The sequence below is a fragment of the Sinohyriopsis cumingii genome, chromosome 5 (genome assembly GCF_028554795.1).
Source record: "Sinohyriopsis cumingii isolate HCF-2022 chromosome 5, ASM2855479v2, whole genome shotgun sequence".
Classification (NCBI taxonomy): domain Eukaryota; kingdom Metazoa; phylum Mollusca; class Bivalvia; order Unionida; family Unionidae; genus Sinohyriopsis; species Sinohyriopsis cumingii.
Genome location: NC_142965.1, coordinates 133,704,357 through 133,722,939, shown reverse-complemented (window position 1 = coordinate 133,722,939; position 18,583 = coordinate 133,704,357). Strand labels below are relative to the sequence as shown.

At 33.1% G+C, this 18,583-nt stretch overlaps 1 protein-coding gene across 3 annotated transcripts in view; it reads right to left on the bottom strand.

Annotated features, from left to right (window-relative positions):
- LOC149800271 (uncharacterized) overlaps positions 1 to 18,583 on the bottom strand; it is a 171,543-nt gene that overhangs the window by 107,455 nt on the left and 45,505 nt on the right. For 2 of the 3 annotated variants that reach the window (XM_089959840.1, XM_089959841.1), the window contains 6 exons: positions 15,531 to 15,695; positions 9,551 to 9,613; positions 8,088 to 8,134; positions 4,169 to 4,297; positions 1,567 to 1,914; positions 95 to 298 (listed from right to left, as the gene is read on the bottom strand). In XM_089959840.1, the coding sequence (XP_089815966.1) occupies positions 95 to 298; positions 1,567 to 1,914; positions 4,169 to 4,297; positions 8,088 to 8,134; positions 9,551 to 9,613; positions 15,531 to 15,695 (956 nt within the window). The remainder of the gene's footprint in view (positions 1 to 94; positions 299 to 1,566; positions 1,915 to 4,168; positions 4,298 to 8,087; positions 8,135 to 9,550; positions 9,614 to 15,530; positions 15,696 to 18,583) is intronic. The other variant, XM_089959843.1, reaches the window with a different exon arrangement.

The following is an 18,583-nucleotide window of genomic DNA, read 5'->3' as shown; positions in this document are numbered from 1 at the left end:
GCTAGCCAATAATGTGTTAAAGTGTCGCTAAAAACCAAGAAAAACAAAAAGAAACTTAAATTTTACCAAAATCAATAACATTACTGCGACTTACCACAGTCTCAGCCCTCTGCTGCCATGCCTCTAGAGTGTCCTCCCCTTCTTTGTCCTTGTTTTCCTTAACTTCCTGAAGGACTCTACGTGCAGCTGCTGACAAACGTCGTTCCTGTTCTTCCTTCATATTGTTGACTTGAGATGCATGACTCACTGCCGATTCATGCAGCTCTCCAAACTCATTCTCAGGACCCCAACTACCAAACTGTTATGAAAAGAATTTAAATATAAATACAGATTCGTACAAAGGTATTTGTTACATATGAAATTAAAAAGTTGAATGGTATCATGCACCTCATGGCATACTGTATTATTAAATTAGTTTAGTATACTTAGCATCAAATAAACACAAGTTATGAATTATGTCGCAAACATGATATTGTTAAATGTTATATCACAGTGTGATATTTGATACTTTTTTTGCAACTTGAATATATTCATGACGGGGTGTCCAGGGCATTGCACTTGAAATGTGCCAATTCACCTATTATTTAGTCTATCAACTCCCTTGAAGAACCCGTCTGGTTTGGGATTTAGAACTGGCATGATGCACTATCCTGAATGTCATCAGAAAGTGACTAATGGATGCAGCAGTTGTGGTGGTTCAGCAGTTAGAATGCTGGACAAGTAAGAGAAAGCAATTCTATCATTGGATTAGCCTGGGTTGTTTATGTTAGAGTAAATAACCTAATCATGTAACAGTACAACAAACCAAACACCAAACCAAATTATTTTAAAGAATAATCAAAAAACATCATACAGTAAATGACTGACAGTCAGTAATATTTAATACAGAAAAGTCACTTATCATTCACTAAACAATTTTGTTTCTTGATGATTTTAATGGCAACCCTAACACATGAATGGCAATACCATGCCAATGAAATGGATTAAAAGTGAATTTTCCAAAGGTACACTGAGGTAGCTGACCTGGACTGGTCCAGGCAAACACCAAATCTACAACCCTTAAATTCTAAGCCCAATGCTCAGTCAACTGAGATAATGTAAATCAACTATTGATGGGCACTGTGAATATTATGCAGTGCCAAAGATATGCTTTTTAGAATAGGGCAGCAAAAATAGTCAATGCTAACTAGGTTACAAAAAATTGACCTTTGATATAGTTTTCACAGGCAAAATAATAGACTTGAAAGAAGTATTCATACTTGCAAAACAAAAGCAGCAAAAATAATTTGGGGGAAAGCATAACTAATGTTAAGTTAGAAAAACTCCATGTCTCTAACTTTGTTGCTAGTTCACTATAAAAAACACTACTATATAACATATAAGTTACATAACTAAAACAAACCCACCAAAACCCAGCTGTGTTTACAAGATGGTGTGATTGACTGAGAGACAGATGGAAAAATATGTGGATTCCTATATGCCCTCTATATTTGTCCCTGTTGCAGTCTGCTGCTAGCTAATGCAGGTATGATAAAAATCTATAATCTAGTCTGACAAGGATCTTACCCGATATGGCTGGTCTGGCGTGCCAATGTGATATTTTCCCGGGGTGTGGTATTTCCTGCCAACATGCCAGAATTCTCTGGGAAGCTGATAGTCCTGTGTTACGGTGCAGAAATGATGAATGTTCTTTGATGATTCAGGTGGTTTTTCCTCACGCTCCGGCTTTTTCCTCTCTGCTACAGGTTTCCATGTTGACAGAAAAGACACTGAGGAAGACTGAGCTGGGACCTTTTGAGGGACTTTGAATCCTGGAAGAGGTGGGTTACGGCCCTCAAGCTCGAGTTGTTTCCCCTGTATACTGACTAGATCCTCATAAGTTACATTTGGGGGCAACAACAGGTCTTCATAAGCCTGAATAAAATACATCATGGCTACCAAGAAACTATTGCATCAGTCAAACAGGGACAAAATCTCTCAATATTTAAGTAAATGATTTGCAAACATAATAACGAATGAACACAGTTTTATGGAAGAAATCAGGAGTCCACTACGCCATTCAAATTTTGACCACATTGTATTATAAAATTGGATAACTAGACATATGAAAAGAATAACAGATACAATAAGCAACAGGAAGCTACCTCTTGAATTGTTGATAACCTATGTTATAAATACCAATAAACTTAAATATAATATGGACTCAAAATTCAATGTATTTGGTAGCACGTTTTAATATCATATAAATGCAAAGAATCCACATGTTAATACTGTATTTACTTACATATAAATCAGGTCCAACTGCCAACAAAACAGACCCTGATCTACTGGTGCATTATAAAATGGCAGATCAAGGTCTATCTTGCTTGTTCTACTCATTAGTCCCAACAAACTACATATACTCAGATCTGCCAGTACATTATCCAATGGTAAATCTGTGTCTATGCAGTTGGATCTGCTCTACAAGTTAGTATATACAGTACATTATCCAATGGTAAATCTGTGTCTATGCAGTTGGATCTGCCCTATAAGTTAGTATATACAGTACATTATCCAATGGTAAATCTGTGTCTATGCATTTGGATCTGCCCTACAAGTTAGTATATACAGTACATTATCCAATGGTAAATGTGTGTCTATGCAGTTGGATCTGTCCTACAAGTTAGTATATACAGTACATTATCCAATGGTAAATCTGTGTCTATGCAGTTGGATCTGCCCTATAAGTTAGTATATACAGTACATTATCCAATGGTAAATCTGTCTATGCATTTGGATCTGCCCTACAAGTTAGTATATACAGTACATTATCCAATGGTAAATCTGTGTCTATGCAGTTGGATATGCCCTTCAAGTTAGTATATACAGTACATTATCCAATGGTAAATCTGTGTCCATGCAGTTGGATCTGCCCTACAAGTTAGTATATAAAGTACATTATCCAATGGTAAATCTGTGTCTATGCAGTTGGATCTGCCCTGCAAGTTAGTATATACAGTACATTATCCAATGGTAAATCTGTGTCTATGCAGTTGGATCTGCCCTGCAAGTTAGTATATACAGTACATTATCCAATGGTAAATGTGTGTCTATGCAGTTGGATCTGCCCTACAAGTTAGTACATACAGTACATTATCCAATGGTAAATGTGTGTCTATGCAGTTGGATCTGTCCTACAAGTTAGTATATACAGTACATTATCCAATGGTAAATCTGTGTCTATGCAGTTGGATCTGCCCTACAAGTTAGTATATACAGTACATTATCCAATGGTAAATCTGTGTCTATGCATTTGGATCTGCCCTACAAGTTAGTATATAGAGTACATTATCCAATGGTAAATCTGTGTCTATGCAGTTGGATCTGCCCTACAAGTTAGTATATACAGTACATTATCCAATGGTAAATCTGTCTATGCATTTGGATCTACCCTACAAGTTAGTATATACAGTACGTTATATATTATGCAGTGAAATGATCTACATTACAGTACTACTTTCCATGCAGTGAAATGATCTACATTACAGTACTACTTTCCATACTCTATATTACAGTACTACTTTCCATGCAGTGAAATGATCTATATTACAGTACTACTTTCCATACTCTATATTACAGTACTACTTTCCATGCAGTGAAATAATCTACATTACAGTACTACTTTCCATGCAGTGAAATGATCTATATTACAGTACTACTTTCCATGCAGTGAAATGATCTATATTACAGTACTACTTTCCATGCAGTGAGTATTATCTATATTACAGTACTACTTTCCATGCAGTGAGTATTATCTATATTACAGTACTACTTTCCATACTCTACATTACAGTACTACTTTCCATACTCTATATTACAGTACTACTTTCCATGCAGTGAAATAATCATTAAAGAAGGCAACCAATGACCTTGATCATGAAGGGAGGCAACCAATCACAGTGATCATAAAGGGAAAAAACCAATCACATTGATCAAGAAGAAGGCAACCAATGATATTGATCATGAAGGGAGGCAATTAATGTCATTTATCATGAAGGGAGGCAACAACTGACATTGATCATGAAAGAAGGCAACCAATGACATTGATCATGATAATGACAGGTTACAAATTGATAGTCATAGAATAAATTCATACTGTAAAAATGTTTAAACAAAAGAAGACAGGAACCTTTTTGATGTCCATCAATTCTCCATCTTCCTCTTCCTGATCTGTATCTCCTATCCCCACTAGGGGCTCAACAACTGGAGGGCCCAACACAGAAGTCGGGAGGGTAGGGTGCTCCCGACCAGCAGATGTCTGAAATATTAATATCATGAAAATGTATATTTTATGCAGGTATTAAACTTTTCCATGTTGTAAGGAAATACAAAATCCTCATTGTCAAAACAATATAAAAACATCAGTATTACTGACAGGCTGCATTCACTGTTAGAATACAGTCATGAATATTATAGTAGATACAACATTCAGAAGTGCTAATGGTGGCCTTTTAAAATTATGTTTGTCTCTTGATTACTTGGATAACTGCAATGTGCTTATGCTTTATTTCTTTGAATTCCTTACTGAAAGTAAAAGCGTGTGTGTGTGTGATTTAGATCTGTAAGGTAGCTTTCACAATTTTTCAGTCATATCGCTACGATGTCTGCAGTGTGACAATTTATAGTCATGTCTAGTACTGAAAGTGAAAGTGTGTGTGTGTGTGTGTATGTGTGTGACTTAGATTTGCAATGTATCTTTAACAATTTTTCAGTCATATCACTATGATGTCTGCAGTGTGACAGTTTATAGTGATGTCTAGCACTGAAAGTGAAAGTGTGTGTGTATGCGTGTGACTTAGATTTGCAATGTATCTTTAACAATTTTTCAGTCATATTGCTACGGTTTATAGTCATGTCTAGCACTGGGGCATCATGCCGAAGACATGTAGCACGGTGTCCCACCCAGTCACATTATCTTGACACTAGGCCCACCTGTCCTAACACTAATCTCTTACTGCTGAGCACCTAGCAAGGCAGCTGTCAGTATCATTTTCACAATTCTTTGATATGTCTCAGCCAGGGTTTGAACCAGCAACTTCCCGCATCCGATGCAGATGCTCTAACCACTAGGCCAGTGGAGCAGTTTTGAAAGTGAAAGCAATTGTGCATTGTTCATTCAGCCTTAGAGAGTACTTTTTAAGGACTTTTCAATGATTTCCAAAAGTTTTAAGAAGCATTTTATCATAGAGAAAATTGACGTTATCCAAATGGTAATTTGTTAACCCATTTTATTTATTTCTGATTTCTGAGAAATGTAAATAACATAAATTCAGAACTTAAAACATTTCCCATGTTTGGATTATTCATTGGAATTGCGAAGTGCTAATTAGACTAAATAATTATTCTTGGATTATTGTGAATTTATTCAAAAGAGTTCTAGACAATGCCATTTTGATACATCAGGACATTCAAGGATATGGAATATATTTGGAACATTCAATTTTTTAGCACTTGTGATATAACGTTTGGAATTATTTTGGATTTAATTCATATCACTCTAAGTTCCTATTAAATTTTTATTTGTAACTTTCATAATTAAATTCTTTTTAAGTTTTTTAAAGCTTGATGGTTTTGCTTCTTTCTGCTATTTAGTTTATGACTACAGAGTCATAACAATAGAACACGGATTCCAATAGACCATAATATTAATGTCTGACCAAATTATTATACTATCAAATCAAGCTACGAATGGTCTATCCAAGATGAAGTTTTAAAACAGTGACATTGATATGTTGCACAGATTGCTTTTGAGAAAATTTCCTCTGCAAGTGCCAAGTACAGACATCCGACCCAGTAAGATGGACCCCTTTAACATCCAGTAATACCTGTGCAGCAAAATTATAAAATGAAAATGATATTAGATTCAAACTTACTACTGCATACAATTTTCCAGTGTGTGTGTGTGTGTGTGTGTGTGTGTGTGTAATTTAGATTGTTAACAAAGCTTTACAATTTTAGTTATATTGCTATCATGTCTAGAGTTTGGCAGTTTATAGTGATGTCTAGCAATAGAGCGTCATGCTGCAGACATGTGGCATCATGTCCCACCCAGTTACATGATCCTGACACTAGGCTGCCAAATCCACACACTAAACTCTTAATGCTGAGCAACAAGTGAGACAGCTGCTAGTACCATTTTTATAAGTCTTTGGTATGACTTGGCCAGGGTTTGAACCCATAACCTCCCACATCCCAGGTGGACACTCTAACCACTTAGGCCACCAGAGCAGTCTAATTTGCCAGTGAGTAGGCTTCTTCTGAAAATGTATCTCAACTTTTTTATAGTAATTATTTTCAGCCAATCAGTGACCTTCATTCTTTTCTATACAGTACTTAATGTACCATCACTCGCAAGCTGATTCTGATGCTCAAAAAATAATCATTTGCCAATGAAAATAAGTCTTTTTAAAAAAATCACTTTGCTATCCAACTTGGAAAATTCTTGAAGACAGAAAACTGGCTTACAATTATATCTCACCCCTAATGAATTATCTTTGTAAGCAGGGGGAAATTTCACCAACTGTCAAAAGATCTTCATGTAGACTGACCCAAACAAAGTTGTTTAAAACTTCTTTCTCTTACAAAATGCTATTCTGTGGGATCAGCTATAAACTACAATTTACCATTCATACAATGCAGAAATTAACTATCAACCATAATTCAACTCACACAATAAGGAATCAACTATCAACCATAATTCACCATTCATACAATATGGAATCAACCATCAGCCATAATTCACCATTCATACAATATGGAATCAACTATCAACCATAATTCACCATTCATGCAATATGGAATCAACTATCAACCATAATTCACCATTCATACAATATGAAATCAACTATCAACCATAATTCACCATTCATACAATATGGAATCAACTATCAACCATAATTTACCATTCATACAATATGGAATCAACTATCAACCATAATTCACCATTCATAAAATGCAGTTCTGTGGAATCACCATAAACCATGATTTACCACTGATACAATATAGATCTTTTTATGTATAGGCTAAATCAATATTATTTTAATACTTCTATCCTTGTTTCAATTTTTATCTGTCTTCTTATCTGTACTTAAATCATTTTAATCTATGATATCTGAGTCAGACGTTGTACTGGCTTTTATTAGTAAATATCATGAACATACTAAAAATTTTGTGTCCTGTGTCACCAAGTTTTGTAACAATACAAGAACTATTGGTAAGTGACACTTAGCAAGTTGCTTTAGTGAGTTTCAACTTACGGTTAGTCTAAACCTCCCGACAATAATGGAAACCATCTAGCTGAATGTTGCCTTATCAGAATTTTTGAATGAACATAACAAAACATATATTGTACGTACTTCTGAAGACATTCCCTATAATTCTAGATAGATATACCATTTTGTGTAGGTATAGTACATGTAGGACAATAGTCTCTCTCCCAAACATAGCTATGCAAGGATCTATACTTACACAGGTCCAAAATCTATGTCAAAACCAGATAAATGTACACTTGTGAAAGGAGGTGGAAATGAATAGGACTGAGTAAATAGTTTCCGTACAAATAACAAAATAAGAGGTTGATTTGAAACCATTTCACACTTCATGATGAACTATAAAGAAATATGATTAAAAAAACAAAAACAATGGCATACCTGGATGGAGAAGAAAAAAAACATGCAAAGGAGCAGAATCTTTTTCCATCTGAATTATTTAAATCCTGGATGAAATATTTTGCAATAATAAAATTTCTTGTTGCATTTATATTTTTTGCCATATTGTCTCACATTTTATTTTTCTGTATTGTATTGTATTGCACTGAAGTGTTGAGGGAAGATTACAGTAAATTAACAGTATTAATCTCATTAAATAAAGAGTTATTATTATTAATCTCTGTATCCTTTAGCTAGTTCAGGATTCCAAGATATTAAATGGACAACCAAAACAGGTATGAAGGAATGGGCAAATGGGTAGAGGGATAAAAAATGGAGAGGATGGAATACAACTACTCTTTCCCAGTATTTTCTTGATAAGGCATGGAGACAAAAACATACCACTCTCTGTGTAGCAGCTTCTTCTCTTGTTGCAGTCTCATCTTTAGCTGTCAAAATAAATTTGAAAGAATCAATGTCAGCTGTATAGTACTCCTTGCTTTTACACCCATTAGTGTAGGAAATCAATGCCAGATGTATAGTACTCCTTGATTTTACACCCATTAGTGTCGGAAATCAATGTCAAATGTATAGTACTCCCTGCTTTTACACCCATTAGTTTATGAAAACAATGCCACATGTACAGTACTACTTGGTTTTTACCCATTAATGTAACTTAAACTAAGTAAAAAGAACCTATAAGAATAAAGACAATACTGCTCACACTGATAGGAGAATAAGACTGGCTGAAAAGTGTAGCAGGTTAAAATGCAATTGGGAATACCCCAGGTAACCTTCATGTCCTACAGGTCAAGTATTACCATCATTATAATATCTTATGTACCAGTATGTTGACTTGTATTTGCAAATGACAGAAAACGAAGCAGGCGGACCAATGTACGTTGACTTGTATTTGCAAATGACAGATAACGAAGCAGGCGGATCAATGTATGTTGACTTATATTTGCAAACGACAGATAATAAAGCAGGCGGATCAATGAGTTACTTAAACAGAATGTGACATAAACCTGATCGGGAGAAAGGAAGGTTGACAAAAAAGCAAAACGTGAAGAACTGAGAAAGTGCTAAATATAAACTGTTAACAGTATGTAAACTTGATAATGTGTCGTCTCTCCTGGAATGTTGAATATGGGAATTTTCTGGAGCTGTATAATTTTTACAAATTTACTTCTTTGACAATTCACGTGCATTCAATTTTCACAATCTTGGCCTGATGATATGAAATGTTTTACTCCCTAATTTCTGAGAGAATATATTTTTGCATTTTTCAAAAATGACAAAAGTAAAACTATGGAGAAAATTCCTGATAAACAATACTTTGCCTTGTTTCTGTACCAAAAGAAAATAATACATTGAAAGCAAGACAAGAAGAAACTTTAGCAAAGCAAATTAATGAAATATCAAAACTTAAGCAAAGCATACTAATGAAATATCAATTTCATATTACGTTTTTAGCTAGAACTGATGTAACATCAGAAACAGTATAAAAACTCTTTTCTGAGAATTTCACTAGAATATATAAAAAGGCAAAATAGTAAATAAACCAATGTTACAGATCACTTTCTAAATCTGTAAAAAAAAATTGATTCCTTCAGTTTTCATTTATTACCATGAAAAATAAGCCTGTCATTTAAAAAATAAACAAAGTGAAAAAATGTATAGATAAATTGCATAAAATTTCAATGATGACAACAAAAATATATTCTTATGGTTAAATATGGTAATAATACACATGCCCTGCATACAATTTTAAAAACAATAAAATACAATTTTTTAAAATAAGATTTACAATATTGAATTTTTACTGCAGCAACAGAGGTTTGGTCTTAAAGAATAGAGTATACCTTCACTCCTGACTATCTCCTCTTCCTCCTCAATGGCATCTGGAACCTCAAATTCCTTCTTGTCTGAAAAGGTTACAGAGTACATTTCAAACCACTATAAAGATCAATGGAGCTCCATAATAGATCAGAAATGATGTGCCTTGAATAGGAATTAAGAATCTGGATTTGCTTGGTCATATCAGTTTTACAATGACTTACAAAGAATACCCTATTTTAAAAAAAACACTCAAAACATTGAGTTACATTCATGAAAAAACAAAATGTTGAACCCAAATTTTAAAGTCATGCATGCAAGATATTATGCGGACCTAACATTTGTAATTAGTTTTTTTTGATTCTATCATTTAATGTATATATAGTTATTCCAAATCCATTACTTTTAAAATCAACCTATTCAAGACTTAAAATGAAAATGCATTGCATAAAAGATTAAATTATGAACTTTGAGATTTTATTTACTTAAACAATATATATTCTGAATTTATATTCATTTTCCAGGTTTTTTCCTGATAACTGTGTAGACAATATTGATTTCTTTCTAAGATATACAATATATCACTGTCCTAAATCAGAAATTGATACTGTTTCTTAAGAATTAAACTTCATGTTGCATAGGAGTCATGAAATCCTAAATTTTGAAAATGAATTACACAATGTATGACATACATAAGTAGTTCTTTTTGGTTTCATGAACTTATACCTTCTAGTTTTCTGTGTCACATGATGAGAATTTGAATAATGCAACTGCTTGTTACAAAGGCTTGCTAATAACATATAATTACAACTATTTAAAATACATGTGCTTAACTTGAACTACAATTTGCTGTGTTGATTAGTATTCAAAAGACAGGAAGTTAGAGGAAGCCAACCTGTTCTTGGTTAGAATTACCAGCTTTTATGTATATCTTCATATAAAAAAAATGTAAAAAAAAACTCAACTACTGAATTTCTATGACTCTAAAAGACATCAATATATATATATATATATATATATATATATATAGGGAAGTACTGCATACCATTCCCATACAAAGAATTACTTATGTGTAAGAGTATGAATAACTAGACTAAACAAACCAAACAATAAAGTATCATTAATATAGTTCAATATGGTTTAATTCGGACACAATTTGTTAGCATCCATACTATGTTAATTTCAATCAAGTTTGATCTCTTTTATATTATCAGATATTATCAGATAATAAGATAATAAGTTCTACAAATTTCATCTACACACTGTAAAAGCTTTTAGATCCAAGTAATTCACTCCAATACCTTCTAAGTTTCAAGCTGTCACCATATATACTAACATATAAGTCTGATCCAGTTGCAAACTACATAGACAACATCTGCCATTGCATAATGAACTGACAGATCTGGGTCTATGCAACTTGCCTGGACTAATTAGTGGAACAAACAACACAGACCCAGAGCTGCTGTTACATAATGTACAGATAGATCTGGGTCTATGCAGCTCGTCAGGACTAATTAGTTTAACAAACAACACAGACCCAGAACTACTATCCCATAATGCAATGACAGACTAGATATCTTGCTTGCAACTGGACCAGACTAATATACAAGGATATATGGTAAATCTTCCTCATCAAATAACTTTTTAAAATCATTTCATTGCTTCCTTCCTATTTCATTAAAGCCAAAATATGAGTTGCATTCTTATGATAATTCACATAAACACAGAACTAGTGTGTTGAATAAAATATAATTGGTTCTCATTTTCCAGAAAGTAAAACTAAGTTCAATATAAACTACCTGAGATAAAACAATACAAATTTTCATCAATATAATGGGACTTTTCATAATAGCATTACTATGAATGGGGCAGATAAAAAAGTATTTTAAAATGTGAGAGCAGAAAAAAGTGCAAGTTCACTGAGTATTTTAATTATGTTTGCAATATTCTGCATGGAAAAATATCCTTTACTAGACAAATATATTGCATGCAATTCATTTTTACTGAAAGAAAGTTAATTTTAAAGACAGCTTTGGTTTCCACACTAAATTTTATGAACATGTAAGTTACATACAAAACTTTTATAATGAAATAACCATGAATTCAATAAATCATGTTGAAATTTCATACTTTCTTATATTTTGTGCAAACAATTTTGCAAGTTCAAAATGCTAATATACTGTATTTACCTTTATATATAACACAAATGCAACTGTCAAACATAAAGACTTGGATCTGTCACTGCAAAATGCACCAACAGATTATCATTTCATAATGTACCAACAGATCTATCATTTCATAATGCACCAGCAAATCTATCATTTCATAATGTACCAGCAGATCTGTCATATCACTGCGTACCAAAAGAATTGTTGAAACACCATACCATATACCAACAAATCTGAAATCATAGTGTTCTTAATGTTCTTTTGACGTGCTTAAGATGCAATATCCATCTTAAATGCTAAACATTAAGTTCAGGTTTGTAAACCTAACCTGACCTGATATTTAAGGTAAGCACAAATGACAGTGAAATGACAAAACTTCCTTTCCTTATTCAAAAGCTGGTCACAGCAATATTCACATCAAAGATTTATTTCAATACTTGGTCACAGTGATCTTCACATCAAAGATTTATTTCAATACTTGGTCACAGTGATCTTCACATCAAAGATTTATTTCAATACTTGGTCACAGTGATATTCACATCAAAGATTTATTTCAAGACTTGGTCACAGTGATATTCACATCAAAGATTTCAACACTTGGTCACAGTGATCTTCACAACAAAGATTTATGTCAACAACTGACCATAATGATCTTCACATCAAATATTTGCTTTGTTAATATTATTATGTTTTGTTTGATAGACTACTACAACAACTCACACATCTCATATGACTGATTGATTGGTCTTTAACTCACACATTTCATAGGACTAATTAACTGATTTGTCTTTAACACCACATCAACACATGAAAGGTTATATCATGCAATGAAGTAAAATGCCTTGTCCAGAGAACACCATGGTAACTGACAAAGCTTGATCTCAAGAAGATTTGAACATACACTTTTCTGGTCATGAGTCCTGAGAGCTGACCACTGAGCCACTAGAGATGAACGGGATACAAGTTCAGTGCTCATTTAAATTTTACAGTGCTCACTTAAATTTTTCAGTGCTCACTTTTATTTTAGTGCTCACTTAAATTATATTGTGCTCACTTAAATTTTAGCTCTCTTAAACTGTATGCTGCTTACATATATTTTATGATGCTCAATTCAACAAGATGACATATCTTCCCCCCCATCCCCAATTATGTAAAGACTCCTACAAAGAGTATCCTTAAGTGCAGCACTCAATTTATATACTACTTATGTTACATTCTGTTTCCATGGTAATGCAAGAAAAGAATGAATCTGGAAAATTCAAAGTATCAAAAGACACCTCTATGCAACATGCTTGACATGTGTACCAAGTTGAAATACCTTAAATAGTGCCTGAGTGATGCAATAGAAATTTAAAGTTTATGTGAGAAGAAAGTACGGTGTACATAATGATAAATCTCAACCTATTATATATCAGGTGGATAAAAATTGGGAGGATGGAAAACTGAGACTGGCTAGGAGGATAAAAATCAAGAGGATGGAAAATGGAGGTTGGCCAGTAGGATAAAAATTGGGAGGATTGAAAACTGAGGTTGGCCAGGAGGACAAAACTGGGAGGATGGAAAACTTAGGTTGGCCAGGATAAAAATCAAGAGGATGGAAAACTGAGGTTGGCCAGTAGTATTGTTTACAGAACAACTGGGACTAGAGACTTAACTGGCAGTTAGCGACAGTGGGGAAAGCTGGGATGGGGGCAAAAACAAATGCACAAATGCTTTACAGTAATTCTAAAACTGTTGTTGAAAAGGAGAAAGATATTTTACCAAGAGGAAGGGTTTGAAGATTCTTAGAGAATGCACCAATATACCTATGTATAATGCACCTCTTACAACAGTGTACACCCAGATCTACCAATACACAATACCATATATACGTGAACATAAATTATATCCAAATGCAAAACAACATACACTCTTATCTGCCTTTGCATAATGTATGGGCAGATCTAGGTCTTTTTTTGTTTGTTCTAATGATTAGTCTTAACAAACTGCATAGACTCAGATCTGTCAGATCGTTATGCCCATTACAAATGGGTCTGTGATGTCTGCCATTGGATTTATGTGAGAATATTAGGTAACTCAAAATCATACAGTGGAATAGAAAACACAACCTGATCTGTAAGGATCAATCAGAGTGTACGCTGATTGCAGATTGACATGCTTTATACATAAGGAAATACAGTACTGTATATACACACTTACAAGTTGGATCCAGCTACAAAACAAGTAGACCCAGATTTGCCATCGCAGAGTTTGTCAGCAGATCTGGGACTACCCAGTTTGCTAGGACTAAATGTAGAACACACAATATAGACCATGATCTGCCAGCACATTATGCACCCGCTGATCAAGATCCATGAGGTTTGCAGTTGGACACAACTTATATACGACTATATATTGTATATCCTTTTTCAGATGATATGACTTCCAGAAGAAATTAGAAAAATTGTTTGGATAAGGTAAATATTCACAAACTAAACATGTACATCTACATTTAATGTTGCTACAAGAAAGAAGGGTAGGGTCTTGCATTTTATACCCTTACACCGAAGCAATGGTTGGTGTGTTGCTGCATCTATGGGTATGCCTGTATACTACTTTGGTTGGTTATATGCATTAGTATAAGAGATGTTAAGATCAAGGCATGGGGTTAACTGAGTTTATTTGACCATAGAGTAGTACTTCTTCACAAGAACTAGTACAGTTGTCAAGTCTAAAAAACAAATGCTTTTTTGTCCGTTCCAAAACAATTGTTTTAAAAATTATTTCTGTCATAAAAATTGTTTTCATGATTTCTATTCCAGTAATCTTGTGTATTTATTTAATGAACTCTGCTTTGAAGAGAAATGCAATGATTCCTGTCCTGTACAGAACTACTGTCTGCCATTCCAACAAAAACAAAATCGGTTTTTTTATAGAAAGATAGACTAGTTCCTAGTTGTAAAATGATTTCGTGAAGAAAGATATTTTCAATGTAGGGTGGTTCCTTAATCTTAACTTTGTTTGTTGTTCTGCTACATCTGCATGAAGTAACAATGCAAATCAGAACCAAACTAGATGAGCATAATACAATGGTAGGCATTATGACTATAAAAAACTATAAAAAACTGAACTTCATAATTGACACGACTCATAAAGTCATGAATTGATTACACATACAATAAAACTAATTAATCAATGGATCTTTCTTCCTTCATCTGTAGGGTCAGATGACCTAGTGGATAGTTTTACAAGACCTATCACCATGTCAGCCCTAACATTTATTTACTACCAATAAGCTCAACTTCTTGTAAATGGTTTTACTGTAAATAGTTCAATCTAAAAAGCACAGAGCAGACACAGGACAAAATGTCTTACAGCTTGTCAGACAGCATCTTGATGTTGCATTGTAGCCAAATCATAAACAGTAATTAAACAACTGCAACTCGAGTAAACGGGAGGAATGTACACAATAAATGAAATAGCTGATTTGGACAATATTTTTAGTATCGTCAAGAATGTACTCAAAATAATCATGGAAAGTGTGTATTTTAAAATAGAAAAGACCTTTGATATAATAGTAAAAGATCTTTGGTGTACCCAAACATAGTCTTATGTATTACTCGGACATTTGACTGAATATATAAAAAAAAATTATTTGAGCCAAATCACACACAAGAAGTCATTTTTGAAGTGAATCCCCCATGATTCTTAGCCATTTAGGAAATGGTCCATTAAAGCATTTTAATGATGTTGATAAACAGAACAATGAGGACATTGCAATACTAATATATTGTTAAGACTGTACTAGTTTCTTTGAAGTCATACTCTATGTGTTAACCAAGCAAAGGTTAAGAGAGACCTCCTGAACCCTCGTCTTCATCATATGGGCTAGATAACCCATCACCCGAGGTGCTGGGTGACTTTGAGGGTGATGTAACTGTGCCCTCAACAGGTGATTGTGGAGTGTGTGCAACTGTGGAGGTGGTGTATGCATCCTCATCCACATCCTGGTCTGCTTCTGAGGCTGAAATGGTCCAGTCCATCATGGAATAAATCCAACACTGATCAGATGACAATCAATACTAACACATTTATAATCTGAGATTCAAGTTCGATTTACATTCACTGGAAAATGTCTGCCATCTTTTGGATTATTTTCCACAACTGCACTGAAACTGATGGGAACATTAATTGATCAAATTTCCAAATACTGGTAAAAAATACCAATATTTTTACATACATCTTTCAATAGAGGTATAATCATTATATTATTACCTCTTTTTTGACATACAGGCTTCTGGACATAAATAAATTTTTTTAAAAATGATTAGCCACCATACAATTCTTATAAAGGGAAAGCACAAAAGATGACAGATAGCAATTTCATGGCAGGCAACTAAAAAATTCTAACAAACTTGCAAATGTAATGTACCTTCTCCCATTAACATCTTCAAATCTCCAAATATATGACTATAATCCACTAAACGTAAAACATGCATCAATGGTATATGCAGACTAACTTTAAAATGATCCTGAAACAAAACTAAAATTAGTTATGAGAACATGGACAAACCTTCTTCATGGTTGAGATTTTATACCTTTTATCATGTATCACTGAGAATGAGATTTTATACCTTCTATCATGTATCACTGAGAATGAGATTTTATACCTTTTATCATGTATCACTGAGAATGAGATTTTATACCTTTTATCATGTATCACTGAGAATGAGATTTTAGACCTTCTATCATGTATCACTGAGACTGAGGTTTTATACCTTCTATGATGTATCATTGAGACTGAGGTTATACCTTTTATCATGTAACAACAACTTTTCCTCAAGGTAACTCTTCATCTGAATTCAACTGCATTTCATTTTTCACAATAAAAAGATATTCATATATTTCTTACTGGAATTTTGAAATCAAGACAAACCATAAAAACTCACAGCTTACGACATGTTCCTGTAATTCTAACTTTTAATAGATGAATACATTTTGGTCTGAAAGATGACTTGATTGTCATAGCCTTCAGAATAAATATGGTATAACATGACTGACTGCATGCATACCAGTCATCTAATGTTTTTATTTTCTCCAACAAAAGCTTATTTAAAGCATGTAATATAATGCAAACATTTAAAATCAAATGACAATGTGTGCAATGGCAAAATGAAGGACCACTTTTCATGCCGAATGCTGTAATTGAAAGGTGATGATAGATCACAAAGGAGTTAATATAAATTTTGTGCATAGATATGTGACAAATAAATCTGCATGCATGGTGTTTGATAAAATCATTGCGTACCAGTGCATCTTGGTATAAATTTGTATCTTACTACATGAATATACATGAGACACCAAACATACACCAAGTATTCAATGAAACATAACTACACTAGGTATCTAATTTGTATGGAGACATTAATAAACTTAATAAGCAAAAAATATACTTCAAAGAAAATGATTAAATTATTAAATCAAAAATTCTTCTTTTATCAACACTTAGAACTTAATAATGCAAATAAAAATGAAATGAAAGAATGAAAAGTATAATAAGTTCATTTTCAATTAATGATATATATTTGTTGATATAGGTTTTTAATTTAACTATTTTAGGATGAATATTTTAAATTTAAATGAATGAATATTCATAGATGTTCTTATCCACTGAACTGAGTGTTATTTCTATAAGCACATTTTAACTTTTGTTTAAAATACATATTAAAACAGCATCAAAAAGAAAAACAATTGAAATTACAAGATTTCTCTGTTTTGTGGGGAATTTATGATTTTAGGACTGAATGTGGACCAAAGGAATACAGCAATAATCTGGGTTAAAATGTTTGACTTGTTTAGGAAGCAAAATATAAAAGATAAATTTTCATGTGTATATTTCAATGAATTTTTTGGAACCTTCCTTTTAACATGTAATACTTAATAACCAATTTATTCTTAATAATTTTCAACAAAGGGATGAAATTGAGTTGTTATGACATTTGAAACAACCTGACATACCTGTTATGTATATCTATATTTTCTGTAACTCCTGGTACATGATTTTGTCGACTTGTTATAATTTGTATTCAGAGCTATAATATGTACAGAATATCTTTAGTCAGTTTTGCGTACATGACCTGATTATGTTAAGATCATAGAATTGCATAGGATCTATAAATAGATGCTTATGTGTTGACAATTATTAATAACAATCTTAATAATAAGACTTAAATGGCACTTATGGTTTACTTTCTCAGTGGCTGACTGTGTTTTGACATTTCTAAAAGGATTCGGTAACTTCCCATTGGTTGGGCTAGGTCACATGAATATGCAAGTTTGATGCAAAATGGGTGGTGTATTCTGTCGTGTGGTGTCTTATGCAAAATACAGTTATAATAGACAGTGTATTTAAAGAGAGAACTGAGCAATCAGCTTCATTCCAATTTTGAAGTCATTTGCATTTCTTGTGTTGCTGTTGTATTTTGAAGGATTTCTGGACAATGCCATCTTGATATCACAGTTCTTGAAGGACTAGTACAATTTTCCAGTTTTTAAATTTTATAAGGAACTTTTTATTCATTTAGGAATTTCATAGACCTTTATAAAGATTAGTTTGGTTTTATATTACTGTAAGTTCCTCTCACATTTTCATTTATAACTTTGATAACTAAATTGTTTAAGTTCTACAAAACATGTGGGTTTTGCTTTTTTCTGTTAATTAGTTTATGACCATAGAGTCATAACAATACCTATAAAAAATTAATTTCTAAACAGATCATACCATGTCCGACTTATTGAAGTTGTCACAAACCATCCAAAAACATCCAAATTCTAGTAAGTATTTGAAGGTAGACATCCCTGCAATCTGATCAAAATCATATCTTCACTGTCCTACATGGAAATCAGACAGCA